General features: G+C 38.7%; 1 protein-coding gene across 4 annotated transcripts; it reads right to left on the bottom strand.

The window, feature by feature from the left end:
- Nucleotides 1-2,484: 2,484 nt before the first annotated feature.
- Nucleotides 2,485-20,096, bottom strand: rsph1 (radial spoke head component 1). 4 transcript variants are annotated; one of them, XM_073912558.1, is made up of 8 exons: nucleotides 19,951-20,096; nucleotides 19,654-19,750; nucleotides 19,456-19,561; nucleotides 17,563-17,653; nucleotides 15,984-16,119; nucleotides 11,342-11,413; nucleotides 3,591-3,696; nucleotides 2,485-2,765 (listed from the first exon to the last, which is right to left on the bottom strand). In XM_073912558.1, the coding sequence occupies exons 2-8, from the start codon at nucleotides 19,744-19,746 to the stop codon at nucleotides 2,743-2,745; spliced, it is 627 nt and encodes a 208-aa protein (XP_073768659.1). In that variant the 5' UTR covers nucleotides 19,747-19,750; nucleotides 19,951-20,096; the 3' UTR covers nucleotides 2,485-2,742. The 4 variants fall into 4 exon arrangements, with proteins under 4 accessions (XP_073768659.1, XP_073768657.1, XP_073768658.1 ...); XM_073912556.1 differs by having other exon boundaries at nucleotides 19,637-19,750; XM_073912557.1 differs by having other exon boundaries at nucleotides 19,822-19,959.
- Nucleotides 20,097-20,235: the final 139 nt, after the last annotated feature.

A 20,235-nucleotide genomic window follows, 5' to 3' on the forward strand; every position in this document is an offset into this window, starting at 1 on the left:
GTCTTTACTGAAGATTGTGACTGCAGAATAGGGTCATTATTTTTATTTATGTTATTTATTTTTTAATCATTAAAACCAAATTGTATTATTAGAATGTAACAAGAATCACCACTAAAATAATGATAATTACAATATCAAACTAATTGTAAAATACATCATGCACAAATAAATATTAAAAGGGCACCCCCACCACCCCCCCCCCATAATAAATATTATTAGTATTTCTAATAATAATTTTTTTGTTTGTTTGTTTAGTTTTGTTTTGTTTTTAAGAAAGTCTTATTTGTTTTATTTCGTCTTTAAGGTCAAAATTATTATGCCCTTTGAGCTTTTTTTTTTTTCTAATAGTCCACAGAACCATCGTTATACAATAACTTGCCTAATTACCCTAACCTGCCCAGTTAACCTAATTAATCTAGTCAAGCCTTTAAATGTGACTTTAAGCTGTATAGAAGTGTCTTGAAAAATATCTAGTCAAATACTCTGTCCTGTCATCATGGCAAAGATAAAATAAAGTTATTAGAAATGAGTTACTAAAACTATTATTTTAAGAAATGTGTTGAAAAACTTCTCTCTATTAAAAAAAACTTAATGGAAAAAAAAAACAGGGGGCTAATAATTTTGACTTTAACTGTATATGCGTGTTTACTGACACCATGTGGTTGTAGTGATTATAGCGATTAAGAATAGCGTTTTTTTCTGTCTTTATTACAAACATGCTAATTTAAAAACGTTTTAAATTTATAAAAATCACAGAGAGTTGTAACAAACATTTTAATCTCAGTTTATTTGCAAAAAAATGTTCTGTGGACATGTGTATACTTGTTATTATGGAGACATGGCACCTGACAAGCAATTCGATGGGCGGGAAAAACCGCACTCCTATGTCACAGTGCAGTGTGCCTCAAAAATTACTGAGATTTTGGTCCTTTTTTAACGTCCAGTCAAAAAAAAAAAATAATAAAGTATTAATTATTTCATTATTTTATTTAATTATTTATTTTTGTCTTGAATTACATCGCAACTACTCAAAGAATTATTCTTATTCTTATTATTTATAGTAGTAGTAGTGGTAGTAGTAGTAGTAGTAGTAGTATTTGCCAAGACATTATTTGTTTACTTTTTTTATTATTTAATATTTAACATTAAATATTGAATATGTTTTCTTCAGTATTTTATTTTATTCAAGCTTAATTTTTAACGTCTTACCACAAATTATTTAAATAATTCAGATTTTTTTTAAATATGGTAAAATTCTCTGTTTTTTCTATTGAATCCTAATCTATTTTAAACTAAAGGAAAAAAATTTAATGAGTAAATAATAATGCGCAAAACATCATTTATCATAACAAAGACCCACTGCAGCACCACCTAAGAAAAAAATAAAATATGTATGCTGTATTTTCTAATGTTGAAACATTTAAACCCCAACCCTAATGAAAATAAACTTGATTTAGTGTGTTATAATAAATAAAATGTTAATCTTGGTTGCAGTATCTAGACATTTTTTTGTCTGGTTTATTTCGCCATCTGGTGTTTTCAAAAGGATACAACACTTTTCAGTTTTAGACTATTTTGAGGGATGTAAACAAAAACAATTGTCCCAGCATATTTCCTGTTTTACATTTTTAATTTCTATAACTTCTATAGAATCCAAAAAGAATCCAAAAAGAGCCACATATTGATAAAAAAAAATTAAGATAGCTTTAGTTTTAACATTAAGTTAGCTTTGAATTACCTGGTTTCATTTATTAAATCCATTGATAACAAGCAGGAAATTTCCAGAAGTCAAAGACACAACCACATTGAAATAGTCAAACGAAGATCTTTCAGAAACAGTTTAAAAATGGCTCCTATTGATAAACGTTAGTGTCTTGAATTAAGTAACAATAATGTCCAATACATTGATGTGGTAGACTATTTTACAAAAGTTGTTAACATTAGTTAATAAAACTTCATTGTGGTCATTTTTTTTTTTGTCTAATTGGGCTAGTAAATGCTACAATTAAAATTAACTGATTATTAACTTTCCTTATTAGTTTTTGTTAACATTTTTAGCAATTGGTTTTACTAATGTTAAAAAACTAAACATTGTTATCAGGTATTGTATTATTGAATCAGATTTTGTGATCTCTAAACAAGTCAATAGTATCTGGATGCAGCCTTGATGATGCAAGCTGAGATTGCATCACTCAGTGATGCAGTGTCAGATACAATGCACTCAAATTGAGCGAGTGACGTCACGGTGAGGGGTAGGGTTAGGGGTGGGGTTAGGTGAGCCCATTAAAAAGCATTGGATGCAGCTCAGATTGCACTGCACCAGGTCTGCATCCAGACCCCTCTCAAACAAGTTTTTAGGCTTAAGAGTGAATATTTATGTTTAAAGATGATACATACTGTATTAAATCAGCTACTGTTACAATTACAAACTCAAGAGCTCAATACTCTCATTCCTCCAACATGACGCAATAATTGAAACTGGAATTGATATTTGATTAGCATTTATTAAGGAATTAACTTATGTGTCAACAATAATCATGATAATGTATAGTCAGACGGTTATCACTGCGAAGTAAACTGGCTGATACAGGACCATGATTACTTATTTTAGTATTGTGACAGATCCCATCACTCCACTTCCTCCACAAGACATAGCTCACAGTCTCACTGTATTGCAGGTTTATTCAACAGGACCTCAACTCTCCGCTCTTTTTTTCCTCGTCTTTTGAAGGTCTGTCTTTATCACTCCTCCACCGCAGTGTGACCTGCAATAAACAAACACAGTACTTCAGTTCAATTTACTGTTTTTGAAAAACTTCAGTTCTAAGCATAATTTATATAAAGTTCTAAGCATGAATGAGTACACCCCTCACAGATTTCTTTTAAACTAATATTTTCTATAGACCATTTTGAGGAATGTAAACAAAAACAATGTTCCCAAAATATTTCCTGTTTTACATTTTTAATTTCTATATCTTTCGAGAATTCAAAATGAGTCACATGTTGATAAATAATGTTATGATAGCTGTTTTAACATTAAGTTATGATTGAATTCCCTCATTACAGTTATGAAATAGTTTAATAACAAGCAGGAAATGTTATGGGCCAATGACATCACCACATTGAAATGATCTATAGGATGATATTTGTGCATACATTAGATTAGCCAGTGCCAAAGCCGAAAACTATAAATAAAATTAAATTAAATTAAAAATATAATAATATCAGAGTCTAAAAATAAGTACTCCCAAACTAATTTGTCTTTTTTTTTAATGCAATTAACTCATTTGAGTTATTCCTAAAGGTGTTAAGTAACAAAACTCTTATTTTTCATGAATATAACTGTTTAATGCAACTGTTTTGTGTAAATGCACCAAAATATATTGTCTATTTTCACTGGGAAATGAATAAAAAATATGTATACATTTTCAAAATTGGGCTTTACATTTATGCAGAGCATTGTTTATTTACATATAGGACAACAAAATTACTACCAATGTTATATAGTGACATATAACTGTGTTTTAATATTGTTTTATATTAATACATAACTATTAAATGATAAATAAAATATATGAATTTGACAGCACCTGAGTCCCTCTCAGTGGTCCAAACAGAAAGCGCAGTAATTGCCTTGGGTTTCCATTTTAGAATGGTTGTCATTGCGGGTTCTTCTTCTTCTGCATCTCCTTTAACCTACCGTCAACAAATGTCATTTGAATTTGGCTCCACACAAAATCATTGCACAGCAATATTTTTCAAAATGTATCTCAAAACATTTTGCTAGAGAAAAACTCATTTAGAGATAAAAAGATTTGATCCCAAAATGTGTTTATATTAACTGAATACTTTCACTTAATACAATGTGAATTCGGTGCAAAATCTGTGCATTGGTGAAGTGTTTGGGCTTACAGCAGTGACACTTACAGTACATTACATTGAACTGAACTAAATTGATCTTCAACTGTATCTATTGAACTGAAGATTTGTACTAGAACTTGTTAAGCTGCTTTTGCACAATCTACATTCTAAAAAGTGTAATAGAAATAAAAGTCGCTGGTCCGACTTCCAGCTGGGCCAGTTGGCATTTGTGTGTGGAGTTTGCATGTTCTCCCTGTGTTCACGCGAGTTTCCTCCAGATGCTCCAGTTTCCCCTAAAAACATGCAGTATAAGTTAATTGATTAAACAAAATTGGCCGTAGTGTGAATGAGAGAGACTTTAATATTTAACTTAACTAAACTTAAACCAGGGCAGCATGGAGAGGGCAGAACAGAGAGTTCGACTGGAAAATTATGGTTCCCCTGAAATCTTTTCAGAGGCTCCTGGGGCATACAACATCCGCAGCTGCTGTCACGCTGCTCGGACTGCTACATATAAACTATTTCAGCACTGACTTCATAATCAAGTCCCCAGATGCACATGGCATGCAGGCACACACCAAGTAACTGTCACTGCACTGTCACCACACCCTTAGCCCTTGGAGGGACCCTGCGTTTCTACAGGTCGGAGTGGTTCTACGACAGGCGTCCAGGCATGTTGTCATCTCAACAGATGCTTCCAGCATGGGGAGCCATGTGTTACGGGCATGCAGCCATGGGCCTGCGGAAAAGGACCCAGTTGCATTGGCATATCATATGCCTGGAGCTGTTGGCAGTATTTCTCGCTCTGTGCCGTCTTTTACCAGTGCTGGAGGGGGAACACGTGCTGGTCAGGCTGGACAGCACAGTGACGGTGGCGTATCCGCTCGCTCGCCAAGCTCGACTGTGCAGCCGATGCGCTCTCACGGCAGTCTCTACGTCCGGGAGAATGGAGACTCCACTCCGAGTCCGTCCAGCTGATATGGGCTTGCTTCAAGGAAGCAAACAGGTCGACCTTCAAAGAAGCGACGACCCCTGCCTGCCAGATCCCTTTGAGAGAAGACCTCCTCTCTAAAGACAGGGCACCATCTGGCACCCTCACCCAGATCTTTGGAACCTCCACGTATGGTCCCTGGATGCAGCGAGAAAGACTTGGGTAACTTCAGGATAGGTTGGAGCGCAGGCTGTCGCCCTCCACACTGAAAGTTTACGTGGCTTAAATTCACTCCGCTTCCTCTCATGCCCTCTTGGGATCTCGCTGTGGTGCTTATGAGCATACACGAAGATTTGTTCAAACTACTTGACTCAGTATCCTTGAGATTTCTGTCCCTGAAGACAGCTCTGCTGGTCACGTTGGCATCGATCAAGAGGGTCAGGGATCTGGAGGCATTTTCAGTCAGTGACTCGTGCCTGAAATTTGGGCCGGCCTACTCTCACGTTGTCCTGAGAGTTCCTACCACACCGTTTAAGGACCAGGTAGTGAGCCTGCAAGCACTACCCACGGGGGAGGCAGACCCAGCCCTTTAATTACGGTGTTCTGTTCGCGCTTTGGAAGTTTATGTGCATCGCACTCAGAGCTTTAGATTCTTTGAGCAGCACTTTGTCTGTTATGGTGGTCAGCAAAAGGGAAGTGCCACATCTAAACAGAGGTTGGCCCACAGGATCGTGGATGCCATCTCCTTTACTTTCCAAAGCCAGAGCAAGCAGTGTCCCCCAGCGGTGAGAGCGCACTCCACACGGAGCGTCGCATCCTCTTGGGCGCTTGCACACAAGGGGTTCGAGTCTGATGAAGAATGTAGTAAATAACCAGTAATGTAGTAAGAAGAATGAAGTAAATAACAGGGTAAGAATGTGGTAAGATCTGAAAACGTGATAAAAATTGGACAAGGGCTTATCTTTTGCTGGAATGCTTTTGTAAACACTGACAGTTGGGTTTAGGGAACTAGGTGATCGGGTCAATCAGTGCTTTTAAAAACACTATCGGTTTGGTTTAGGTAAGGGGGGGGTGGAGATATCGGTCTGTCGGTCAGTCAGTCAGTCAACAGCAGACTCTAGTGGATTTCTGCGAGAACAGTATGCGCGAATAGCACCTGCGAAAAAACTTTGATATCTGAAAAGGATTACACAGCAGCCTCTAGTAGATTTGCGAAAACAAACCTGCAAAAATAATATACATTTTAATAATGAGCCTTGGTTGGTTTTTAGTGTCTTGGTATGCTTTCATGTATTCAGGTATAATCTGTTTTCATGAGGGTCATTGCTTAAAACATAATTGAAATATATTTCATTTAGTTTTATCTAGTAGTTGGTAATGTTTACTAGCATACTAATCTGAAAAACTAAGTGCTCAAAACAAAAAAACTCCACTCCTGATTAGTCTAAAAAAAAAAGAACACTGCATGAGAGCTGTTGGCATGCAGCAGGCAAACTGCACCATTAAGAAGCACAGCAACAATATATCCAGAAGAGCTCATAAAACCTCTTCTCCAAAAGCCAAAATAGCAATAGAGAAGCTCTGTCCCTGATGGGGGTAAGGAGAACGCAACTAAAAAAAATTCCATTCATTATTAGTTGTCTCCTTTAGTACTGGCTAGATTCAGTAATAAAAAAGTGTGAAAATGTGCACATCAGCATACTTTTAGGCCCCGTTTACACTAATGCATTTTCGTTTTAAAACGCATGTTTTGCTACGGTTACGCCATCTGTCCACACTACGCCAGGGTTTTCGAGTGCTGAAAATGGAGCATTTTGGAAACGGTAGAGAGGCCGTTTTCATTCTAAAACGCTGCTGCTCCGTCTCACTGTGGATGGGGGAAAACAGAGATATCTGAAAAGGGAGGCGGGGCTGCCGACATTAGCCTATCTGATTGGGACTTTTTTTTTCTCACTATTAAGTAGCCTAACGTTACACACAGTTCAGTCCTGCATCCTCTTCTTGTAAGTTCAGACTTCGCAAGTTTGATCAAGGCTGCAGACTCTCCCTCCTCAGTTTGATATGGAAAACAGACTACCGAGGACACTGGTAAGTCTTTAAAGGGAACAGTGTACTTTATAACTTCATTCACATCACCCTGGTTACGTTGTTTCACTTTCTCAACAATAAAATGAAAACATGATTTAAACTGCCTATTTTGACAGCAGAAATGTTGAGGCATTGTGCTGCATTTATGAGCGTCATCTTTACTGTGTTGATATTTATTACAAAACGGAGCCTATAACAACTGCCTCCTTTCAATTTCAGTGAAAATACGAAACGTGACCTCTCTTTTACTGAATATCAGTTTTAATAATCTATAATTGCCATTATAAATGTATAACATACAATAGGTTTATACATTATAGAAAAAAGCAAGCGATTATTCAATATACAGAATGTAGGCTATGTGGTTACATTAATTATTAACCTATATTTGCGCTTAGCCAAAACACGTTACCTGAGAACAAGTAATAGATTCCAATGACCAAAGTCGGGGAATGTCGTTAGATATAGACAACAAGATGAATGAAATATCACGTTTAATAAATATAGTGAGATAAGATCCAGCGGGAGATGCTTGATGAGAAGTCTGACTAGCACAGCTCTCATCTGGGTAGATAGGCTGCAGCGCTTGCCCGAGAGTGTGTGTGTGGTCACATGATGTGCATTTTCAGGAATTTAATGTAGACGGAGAGCTGTTCAGAAACGCTGGGTGATACGCTAGTGTGGACGCGGATCGCTTTCATTCTAAAACACTGTTTTAAAACTAAAACGCACTAGTGTAAACGGGGCCTCAATGTACATTTCATGTCAAATAACGTGGACTATTTTATAAACTAAATTGTATTTAAATTGCAATTGAATGGAAGTGTATCATAGTTATAGCAGGATTTTTAGAGTGTTGATTAAATGATATCTAATGATATTTTTTACCTACCACGGGAGATCACATCCACCATAATATCTGCTGCTTATATTCCTCCCGACGCTGATGCAAAGCTGGCTATGAACGAACTTCATGCAGCCATCAGCAAACAACAGACTGCTCACCCGGAGGCTGCTTTTATTGTTGCGGGGGATTTTAATCACTCAAACTTTAAGACAGTGCTCCCTAAATTCCATCAAAACATCTGCCACACAAGGGGAAACAAAACATTGGACCATGTTTACACAAACATAGCTGAAGCCTATGCTGTGACCCCCCTCCCCCACCTGGGTCAGTCAGATCACCTTTCTTTGTTCCTTACCCCCAAATACTCACCCCTCATCGACCGTGTGAAGCCATCAGTGAGGACCATCAAAGTGTGGCCAGCGGGGGCAGACTCCACACTCCAGGACAGGTTTCAACACACAGACTGGGGTATGTTTGCTTCCCAGGCCACACATGGCTCTCACACAGACATTGACAGTTACACTTCTTCTGTTCTAGAATATATCAACACCACCATAGACAGTGTTACAACCCAGAAACAAATCACCACATACCCGAATCAGAAGCCATGGATGAACAAGGAGGTGTGCCTCCTGCTGAAGGCACGCAGCACTGACTTCAGATCAGGGAATGCACAGGCCTACAGCACTTCCAGGGCTAATCTGAAGAGGGGCATCAAAAAGGCCAAGCACTGCTACAAGCTAAAGCTAGAGGAGCACTTTTCCAACTCTGATCCTCGGCGCATGTGGCAGGGCATCCAGGCCATCACCAACTACAAACCCAGCCAGTCCACACCCACAGCCACAGACGTCTCCTTCCTGAACGAGCTAAATGACTTTTACGCCCGCTTTGATAGAGACAATAAAGAACCCTTCACCAGGATCACTTCCTCCACCGACCACTCACCTATCACACTCACCTCCTCAGAAGTACACAATGTGCGTAAGGCTGCTGGACCAGACGGTATTCCTGGGCGTGTCTTCAAAGCATGTGCGGAACAGCTCGCAGGGGGATTCACAGACATTTTCAACCTGTCGCTCAAACTAGCAGCTGTGCCAACATGCTTTAAAACCACTTCTATTGTGCCAATGCCCAAACACTCCAGCCCAACATGCCTGAATGACTACCGGCCTGTAGCACTCACACCCATCATCATGAAGTGTTTCGAGCGGTTGGTCCTGGCACATCTAAAAGACTCTCTGCCATCCACACTGGACCCACATCAGTTTGCCTACCGTGGCAACAGGAGCACAGATGATGCAGTCTCTATAGCACTGCACTCTGTACTCACACACCTGGACAATAAAAACACTTATGCACGAATGCTGTTTGTGGACTTCAGCTCAGCATTCAACACTGTCATACCCTCCAAGTTACTGATCAAACTAAGAGAGCTGGATATCGACACATCACTCTGCAACTGGATTATGGACTTTCTGACTAACAGACCTCAGAATGTTAGATCAGGTCACATCTGCTCCACCACCGTCACACTCAACACTGCTGTACCACAGGGCTGTGTGCTGAGCCCCTTCCTCTACTCCCTTTTTACCGTTGACTGTAGGCCTGTTAATAGATCTAACACAATCATCAAATTTGCAGATGACACCACAGTGATTGGTCTAATCAGCAACAATGATGAGACGGCCTACAGGGAGGAGATACAGCATCTGGCCACTTGGTGCACCGACAATAATCTGCTCCTTAACACCAACAAGACCAAGGAGCTCATTGTGGACTTCAGAAAGGGACGAACAGGCTCACATGATCCCATTCACATCAATGGGATGGCCGTTGAGCCTGTCTCATCCTTTAAGTTCCTGGGGACCCACATCTCAAAGGACCTTTCCTGGACCACCAACACCTCCAGCCTGATCAAGAAGGCTCACCAGCGCCTATTCTTCTTAAGGCAACTGAAGAAGAACCAGCTTTCATCAGCCGTCTTGGTGAACTTCTACCGCTGCACAACAGAGAGCATCCTGACAAACTGTGTCACAGTCTGGTATGGAAGCTGCTCTGTTGCTGAGCGTAAGGCACTGCAGCGGGTGGTGAAAACTGCCCAACGCATCACAGGGACCACACTGCCAGCCATAGAGGACATCCAGAAGAAACACTGTTTGCGCCGAGCACGCAGTATTCTGAAGGACACCTTTCACCCCGCTCACAGACTGTTTTCTCTCCTGCCCTCCGGCAGGCGCTTCAGGCTCCCCCGGACAAAAACCAGCAGACTGAGGAACAGCTTTTTCCCCAGAGCTGTCTCCCTCCTGAACTCTGCCCCACACTGACTCTTTTGCCCCCCCAATACACCCCCCACTCTCCTCTAACTTAAACTCCTAGCAATAACTGCACTGTTTAACATTTGCACATATAAAATTTGCACATTCACTGCACCACATTGAACTGTTTACTTATTGAACTGTACGTACCCACTGCATATGGGCATTTGTAATTATGTACACACCCACCATACATATACACTTGTAATCATGCTTATTTATCTGCATACTACTGATTATTAATAGCAACCTGTACATATAATCATATATTGTAACATATACACTTGTAATCATGTTTATCTATCCCTGTACATATATTCATATATTGTAACATATACACTTGTAATCATGTTTATTTATCTGCACTCTACTGATTATTAATAGCAACCTGCACATATATTCATATATTGTAAATCTGCTCATAGCTTATCCAACCTGTATATAATTTTGATAGTACATCCATCTGTAAGTATCACCATAGTTTTTCTATAACTGCCCTTTCTAACTTATTCCTGTATCCTGCACTTGCTGCTATTGCACTGCTGGTTAGACTTAAACTGCATTTTGTTGCATTGTACTTGTACATGTGTAATGACAATAAAGTTGAATCTAATCTAATCTAATATCTCATAATTACATCTATTGTCTTTGATGAAAGAACTCTAATTCCAAATGTACTGATTGCAAGCGCACGTTCTATTTAATTTTGCGCACACATTTTTCACAAAAGTGTTCTCTTAATATGCCAAATACAACAAAACAGTTGAAAACTAAGGATATGTTTAAAAGACAACAGTTTAAAAATATATATATATGGCCTTAACTAATGAACTTACACTGAAATTAGTAATTAATATAAATGTAAATATGGTGTAAATACATAGTTTTACATTGTACTTATGCTTGATTAAAAACCAGCATGTACAACATCTGTAATTTCTTTCAGAAGTACATTTATAATTACACTGTTGACCATCCCTTACACCTTAACCCACCCTTAAACCAACCTATACCACCAAATCTTTACCTCAATAGCACCAGGCGTGTTCTGCAATACATTATAAACACATCAAATATATTGTATTTATATTTTGATTGTCATAGTAAAGGCCATTTAATATAAAGCAGGACCAGTGCCAGTTTTTGAAAACAGTTTAAACATGCAAAGAAAAACAAAAAGGCAGGAATCAATTGTCTTATAAATTTACCCTGGGAAGCCAGATTCTTCCACCTGAAATACACTTCAGGTCATGAATTTACATCTCATATATATGATGCATATAGTTTAAACACACATACCTGCTCTATCTGGAGATACTCTCCATGCTGCTCACAACCAATGTCAAACACATACTTGCCTGGCCCAGAAGGCTAGAAAAAAAAGATTATATGAAAATAACTGTAAAATACATATAATTACAGCTGCCGTTAATAAAGAACATAATAATATGTAGGCTCTCCTCTGGTTTTGAGGTCACCATATAAATATATGTTAAACATTTATACTATACAGTCCCTGACAAAAGTATTGGCGTTTATCTATGTTGTACAAACACCTGCTATTATTAATCTGACTTTTAATTAATCAATTGGTGTTACAAATAGCTCATATGAAAAGCTAAAACCCTCCCAGATGATTTTTAATGCAGTGAAATAAGTTAGTTTCACTGAAAAAAAGATTTATCATTCAATCATGACAGAATAGTCAAATTTTAGAAAGACAAAAGTTGTCACCTATACAAAAATTAAACAAATTTACTGCAAATAATACAAAATGTCAGAAAACTAAGCAGTGGTGCTGTGAGATCCTAGTTTAATCTTGTATGATTTCCATGAGTTTGAAGGACTGCATCCATGTGGTTTGGCAAGGATTCATACAATTTATTAATGAAGTCATAAGGAATAGCAAAAAAAAAAAAAAAAAGCCGTCTTGCATGCCTCCTCGAGTTAATCAATATTCTTTGGTTTCATCTTTCATGCTTCTTCTTTCATTCTACCCCACATATACTCAATGATGTTCATGTCTGGTGACTGAGCTGGCCAATCCTGCAGCATCTTACTCTTCTTCGCCTGGAGAAGGAAGTGTGCAATAGAGCACATCCTGCTGCAGAATTTGGCCTCTTTTTAGTTGGGATAATAAGAGGTAGCTAAGATTTCTTGGTATTTTAGACTATTGATGTTGCCTTCCACCCTGCAGATCACTCACACACCCCCATACTGGATGTAACCCCAGACAATAATTTTTCCACTGCCAAACTTCACTGTTTTCTGGGTGAATTTCAGATCCATCTTGTTAGCAGGCTGTGGGCCATGGCAAATGCCACACATTTTTTCAATTGTCTTTTGTTTAGTGCTGTCTTCTGGGTGTGGATACAGCCATGGAGGCCATTTCGAGAGAATCCGACAAACTGTTTTGTTGACATAGGGACTTCAGGTGACTAGGTCTCATGGAGCTCTGTTGCATTGGAAAATAGGCTGGCCTTGGATTTTTAAGCCAACAAGCGGTCCACTTCTGTCTTGCGAGGTCCCTTCGATATATATTTATCCTTTGTACTTGACACTGAGACACATTAAAGGTGTTTGCTACATCAGCAGTGGATCTAGTCTTCAGCCTCTTGATAATCAACACTTTAGTCTCAGGGTGAATCTTAGGCATGTTTGCAGAGGTCTAGTTGCAGTTGATGTGAAGGTCTAGTGTACTGGGGTTATTTTTATACATACCTGAGACCTAATTGATCCATTATTCTAGTCCATTAGTCATGTAGCATGAAATTAGCTCATTTTATGAATATTAATAATCAACAATAACGGTTTATTCTTAATTATTAATATTCCGGCTTAAGCTTCAGTCAGTTTGGTCAAACAAACATATGATTGTAAATGATCATGCTCGCGCGACCGAGCGAATTCCCAGATTATGAATATTAATTATCAACAATAACGAATTATTATTAATCATTAATATTCCGGATCAATTTATTGTCAATTTGACCAAACGAACACAAGCAGAGCCGCCGCTCTTCCGAGCGGACACTGTAATCTATTCATTTAGAAAAAGGGAATTTAATTGCTACTTCTTGTGAAGTAGATTAATCATTCAAAAGTTTTAAACAACTTATAATAGCTAGGCAGGGGAATCTGTATTTCAGTGACATTTTCTCGTGAGGCAAACAATACAATTCATTTGATTATAATGGAATTTATTGATTAGTCAGACGTAACGAACAAACAAACGCACAAACATACATTAAACACAAAACAAAGGTAAACCACGTGGAGATATCGGGTCTATAGAACGTGTAACAGCAAAGAGAAATAGTAAAGCTAGAAAATATAGATTTCAGATTAAAGAGTGACAAAACTTTCAGTTCCACACGCACCATTAAGGACCACCAAGGTTATATAAAAAAATAGGGATGTAACGGTATCAGAATTTCGCGGTACGGTAATACCTCGGTATGAATGTCACGGTACGGTATTTATTGAATCATTTACAGGAAAAAACAAAACTTATGAAAATACTCCACTGACTGATCGCCTTTATTTCCTATAATGTAAAAACTTATTGTATGTTATACTTTTAAAATGGCCATTATCGATTCTTAAAACTGATACTCAGCAAAAGAGAGGCTGTGTTTCGTATTTTCACTGAAATTGAAAGGAGGCAGTTGTTATCGGCTCCGTTTTGTTATAAATATCCACACAGTGATGACGCTCATGCAGCACGGCGCCTCAACATTTCTGCTGTCTAAGTTGCTAATATTAAAATGAAAATAGGCAGTTCCTTAAATCATGTTTACATTTTATTGTTGAGAAAGTGAAACAACGAAGCCAGGGTGATGTGAATGAAGTTATAAAGTACACTGTTCCCTTTGAAGATTTACCCGTGTCCTCGGTATAATCTGCTTTTCCATATCAAACTGAGAAGAGACTGCAGCCTTGATCAAACTTGCGAAGTCTGAACTTACACGGAGATAATGCAGGACTGAACTGTGCGTGTAAAGCAGGTCGCACACCAGAAGCGACGCTCGGCGGCGCGCCACGCAGCGCCATGTATTTTAGAATTCTAATCATAGGTTTCTATCAGGATACACACACCGGCGCCGCAAGTCGGCGGCTGTCGGCGGCGCCCGGCGACGGCTCAGGACGCAGTTCATTTTTCAGCCGCGCCACAGAGCGCCATCTGATTAGTTTCATGTTAAATATCATTTGAATGTGCGCGTCTGGTGTGCGATACTTTAATCTGTCATGTACGCGCCGTGTCGCGGCGCCGAGCGGCGCTTCTGGTGTGCGACCTGCTTTAGAGTTTTCCAGCTCTTTTCATCCCCGCTTCTAGCAGCACACTCCATTTCCGCATTACTGGATCTGTAGCAACAACAGACCGCAAGGGATGATGGACAAGCATGGGCTGATGGCAATTGTAGTTTTCGTTACCTCCCGTTCGCTTCATTCGCCTGAGCAAATTTTCTCAGAAGACCTATAGTTTTACCGAGTCATGCGACTTCGGTAATATCGAAAAAAATTAATATTGCGGTATGAGGGTATTTACAATACCGTTACATCCCTATAAAAAAACACACCTTTTTGATAAAAGGGGCACAGCTTAATCGCATAACTAAAATCACCTGGTTTTTCATGTCTGGAGGTCTCTTTTATGCGTCTCTCTTCCGTCGTGATGAAAACTACTCTTGATGTCCTTTGATGCGTGGAGTTTGTAATGTAGTTCGGACGAACACGATCGCAAACTTTAAACTGAATTTACTTTGCCGGAAAATAAAGAAAACGTGGCGGGAAAAAGTCCATGCGGCTTAGGAAGCCACGTGTGGCCCGAAGGCCACCGACAATGATGTTCTTCTTTTGGGACGTTCTCTTTCTGCCCAGATGTTTGGGGGAAAGTGTGCTTATACCTGCGGGTCACGTGACAACCCGTACAGCATTCTGACCAATGATTTCAGGGCAAAGTTTGCGCGCGAACCTTCCTTTGTCTCTGGGCTGCGCGTATGCAAATTTGAGCGTTTGCCTAAAGCATGCGGACAGGCATTTAATACAGGGCTTTAAAGAATAAAACAATGTGAGCTATGGTCTCGATCTATGCATCATGTGTTATAAAATGTCGAGGGCATTCTATTGACACCAAACACTCTACAAGTACATCACATTAAAGGTACATTAACATAGTTCCCATATCCTTACATCATTGATGCTTTTAAAAAGGCCTGAAAGTACGAATGTGTATAGTCTATATCAGGGATTGTACACATTACAAAAGTTAAATGAAATTAAACAAGAGATTTGGGTTCTAAATGTCTTTGTTTAATTTTGAGGAATGTCTTGTCTGTGAGCAGAACGTTGGCTAAAGAGGGTTTCTTTTCTTTCTTATCTTATCTGTCATGTTCTTTTGAAGTAGGCAGAGAGTGGTTCTGTAAAGTCTCCCAGACTTGTTAACATGTCACCACGGATTACTAAGTCAGACTTTTCGTCGCCAAGTGATTTTATTGTCCTGGCGATTCACCCAGATTGTTTTCTGGAATGTTAAATGGAATGTTTATTTCCAGAATGCAGGTTACAATATGTTACAGTCATATCCATTAGTCCATAGGTGAAGCTCATATGACAAGGTGACAACACTTCCATCTTTGCAAAAAATGACTTAATTGGCTTTACAAAGCTGGGAGTATTACATTACTTTGACAGTTTTATTTTGCATTGAAACATTTTTACAAAAGCTGTTGAGCCATTTTTTACATAATAAAAAATCTTGATAGGAAATATTTCAGTTACACTTCAGGTCAATTTGTACACAAGTGACAAGACTTTTGTCAGGGACTGTATAGATACTGCATTTAGAACTAAATGCTATTCTCTCATGATGGTAACTAAGTGTAAATAGATATAGTAATATGTTTTCAGCTCAGATTATAATTTGTAGAGCATAACTTACATTATTATTGATAAAGTTGCCTTGATATCTGTGGTTCAGATAGATGAGCTCGCCAGCTGACTCCATTTTACCCATTATCCATGTGCCCACATACTGTGAACCTGTGTCATGGTATGTGTATGCACCCTGTCCATGTCTGCAAAAAAAAACAAACATTTTAATTCAAAGCTGCAGTAAAATACTAAAGTTACACTTTATGTTAATGTGTCCTTGTTACACTGTAACTGTTCATTTACCTACTGAGTAGTATATATTAACCACGTGTACTTACTAAAGTATATGGTTAGTGTCACAGCCACCAAGTTGAGTGCACATCACACACACTAGAGGGCACTCCACACACACACACACACACACACACACCAGTTGACCACTGATTACACAGCTAAAAGCTCATGAGGACTGACATCCAGGACTATATATACACCTCACCCTCAACAGATCTCAGCTTGTATCACTAGCGTTTTCCCAGTTCTTGTTTTTGGTATTTACCCGTGTTTTGATTTTGGATCATTTTGGGATGTCTGATGTGTTTTTAAGCCTGCCAACATCATTGCCTGACTTTATGGATTTCGCTACTGGATTACCCATGTTGTATTGTTCGCTCCTGTTGACTCTGCCTGTCTGACCATTCCTTTGTTTCAAAAAAAGCTTCATTTGGAACTTTACCTTTGTGTGCACACATGTCACAGTAAGGATTATGATGAGGGATAGGTCTAAGGTTAGTTGCATGATATAATTAGGCATAATTAATTGTAATCATGTAATCTAGTTTCAAATAAATAAATATATATATATATATATATATATATATATATATATATATATATATAGACACACACACACACCACAGAATTTTAAGCCTGATTTGAGGCCAAATTAAAAGTTAACAAGCTCATCGATAGATCGGGCTGTGAACGAGAAGAAATCTGCAGGTGCCCGGCAATCTTTATGTGTGAACACTGCATCAAAGACACTTGCTGAAGCGTCGCCGACACCTCGCAGACAAAAGTCCAGTATCTAGCATGCTGAATATTACAGAGCAGTCGGCCGACTCGACCCCTTGCGGTCAGATGAAGTAACGACAGGACCCCTCCCTCAAAATATCATTGGCTGTGTGAGTCCTAATGCCCCAGTAAAAGTGAAGGGGACACTACACTGTCAGTGGGTGCCGTCTTTCAGATGAGACAATAAACCAAGGTCCTGACTCTGTTTTCACTAAAAATCGTATGGCACTTCTCTTAAAGATTAGGGATGTAACCCCAGTGTCCCAGCTAATTTCCCTCTCGGGCTTTAACCATCATAGTCTTCCAATCATTCCCATCCACTGAATTGGCTCTATCACTGTCTCTCCACTCCCCCTGCTGTGTGTGGTGAGCGCATCGTTGGCCGGTGGCTGCCATTGATATATCCAAGTGGATGCTGTACACTGGTGGTGGTGGTGGTGTGGAGAAACCCCTCTCATGATTTTGAAGCACTTTGGGTGTATGGCCATACAATATAAACATGCTTTATAAATACACATTACATTACATAAAGCCAATGTACAATATCAATTAATAGCCAGCAAATTAAATACCTTTGATGGTGCAGCCATTCACCATCGTATGTGTCTCCGTTAGGGTATGTGTAAACACCAAGACCTTGCCGCTGGTCATCCACCCACATTCCTGAACAGAAGAAAGAACTACTATGTAAGACAACCTTATTTTAAACAACCTTCTTTTTACACAACATTATACTATGTGAGACAACCTTATTTGAAACTCCAAACCAAAGGTCACCCAACTTGTTCCTGGAGGGCTGGTGTCCTGCAGAGTTTAGCTCCACTCCTAATCAACCGCACCTGAACAAGCTAATCAAGCTCTTACTAGGTATACTTGAAACTTACAGACAGATGTGTTGAGGCAAGTTGGAGCTAAACTCTGCATAAACACCGGCCCTCCAGAACTAAGATTGGTGATCGCTGCTTTAAGCTATAAATATTGGTAAAACCTCTGAGCTTTTAATGTAAAAACGTATAAGTAAAATTGGCATTAACAAAGTTTATTAAGTACTGCAATAGAATGGTTTAGTTTCTATATAGGATATTCTACCAGAAATGTATATTTTTACTTATAAAAATCATTACAGGGTCTGACTCATGCTGTAGTAAAACTAGAGTTTGAGCGTGCAAAATCCTGTGTACGGCGCTGTGAAAAGGGGTGGGATTAAACAAGATAATTACACATTTAAAAATTGAGCGATTGGTCCATATTTTAAATTTCTGTCCAGAAAGGTCATGTTTTGATATTTGGTTGGTTTCACGCAGTCAAGTAATGCGATTTCGCAGGTCAGAGTTTACCAAGCTTGAACCTCGCAACGCAGCGAACTGTGAAACTTGTCGCATGACCTTGCATTTCCGGTCTGACGCATCCAAATGCATATGAATAGAAGTCTATGGGGAGAAAATTCCAGTGTGACCACAGCTTTTAGACCACAAGTTTGATTCCCAAATAAGGGACACCAGAGGGTTAAAGCTGTACTAGAAACCACACCATCTAGCGAGGATGATGATTTCAGTTTATCCAAGCAAATGGAACTTTTTCTTTAAATGTGTATGTATGTGTATGTATGTATGTGTGTATGTGTGTATGTATGTGTGTATGTATGTGTGTATGTGTGTGTGTATATATATATTTATATATACCCAATTCACCTGTACCGCATGTCTTTGGACTGTGGGGGAAACCGGAGCACCTGGAGGAAACCCACGTGACGGCAGGGAGAACATGCAAACTCCACACAGAAACGCCAACTGAGCCGAGGTTCGAACCAGCGACCTTCTTGCTGTGAGGCGACATCACTACCTACTGTGCCACTGCCTCACCCCTTTACCTCAAATGTTATTCATTATTTTTGTTTACATATATGCATATATATTTTATGTTGCAGCCTCCTACGATTTTACTAATCGCAATGTTTTAAATTGCGATTCGTTTTCGATTAATTGCACAGCCTTAGTTTGTACAGTGTAAAGTGTTTTAATTAAAAAAAAAAATCTAAGAACCAAATGTATGACATATTCCTTTACGAATAACTCGTAGAAGTCCATTTTAGAAATATTTGGGATGAAATACTTTTAATTCACTGTATTAATGTTTTTATTTCAGGGATAGGTAATGTACATTTCTGGTAGAACATCCCATATATGTATATAAAATATGTTTTTTATACCTATCATATAATTTTTATTATTTTTGTAAGTATGTTGACATTTTTTTTATTAAATATTTTAGTTTAGAAATATTTATAATATTTGTCAATTTTATTTAAGTTTTTTCTCAGTTATACGTTTTAATAACTTAAACTTATTCCAGTTAACGTTAGTTGCCAAACTTGAAAGTCTTCAGTCTATTTCCAGTTGTAAACTGTGTTGTTCATTCATGGTCAGATTGATATACTTGGGGTGATGTGGAAAATAAATACATACCTTCATATTTGGAACCATCTGGGTAATAAAATGTGCCCTCTCCATGCTTTAAATTCATGTACCATTCGCCAGTGTATCTGGCCCCATTCTTGAATTTATACGTGCCCTGATAATCCAGACAACACAAGATTTAGAAACGGCATAAACTGGGAAAGCTAAATAGTGTATTCAAGTAAATGACCTGGCCGGATCTCTTGCCATTTTCATATGCTCCTTGGTAAGTGTCTCCATTAGGCAGGACAGCTTTGCCCTGTCCATGTCTTTCTCCAGCTTCATTTCTGTCTCCCTCATATTCCTGCAACACAAAAGGAGCTAAAGTTACAGTCATCTGCTGTTATCTGAATAAAGCCTCCGACAGTGACTGACCCCCAGCGAGCTTCGCTCCTCGTCAAACTCTTCAGAACCAACGTCAGACATGATAAACCTGAGCTTAACGAGCAAATACTAAAGAACAATCCCAAAGAAAAACTTGACTTCAAGGTTGTTTACTATTACCATAGCAACGCCGTATGTATTAAAGACGCATGCGCGAAATGGCTTTCACTCCTTCAAATGCTTCAACTTTTACAGTCAGGTTAATTACATTGATTCCAGAGGTGTCCAAACTCGGTCCAAACTCGGTTGCGTTATATTTAGTGTGTGTGTGTGTGTGCGTGAGTGCGTCTTAACTCCAACATACATATAAATACAAGAAAAACAAACTTCATTTTCATTTTCAAAGTCTTTACAAACTTCATTTTCATTGACTAATTGATTGAAATCACATTCCATATGAGAAAA

This window comes from Danio rerio, chromosome 9 (genome assembly GCF_049306965.1).
Source record: "Danio rerio strain Tuebingen ecotype United States chromosome 9, GRCz12tu, whole genome shotgun sequence".
NCBI lineage: Eukaryota > Metazoa > Chordata > Actinopteri > Cypriniformes > Danionidae > Danio > Danio rerio.

What these genes read in the sequence shown, in the direction of transcription:
- rsph1 (XM_021478871.3), bottom strand. Translation starts at nt 19,872, where the DNA reads ATGTCTGACGTTGGTTCTGAAGAGTTTGACGAGGAGCGAAGCTCGCTG. An exon ending in GCAACTTTATCAATAATAAT is followed by an intron (nt 11,414 to 15,983) that starts GTAAGTTATGCT and finishes TTTTTTTTCTAG; the next exon opens with CCTTCTGGGCCAGGCAAGTA. An exon ending in GACCACTGAGAGGGACTCAG is followed by an intron (nt 2,766 to 3,590) that starts GTGCTGTCAAAT and finishes TGTTTATTGCAG; the next exon opens with GTCACACTGCGGTGGAGGAG.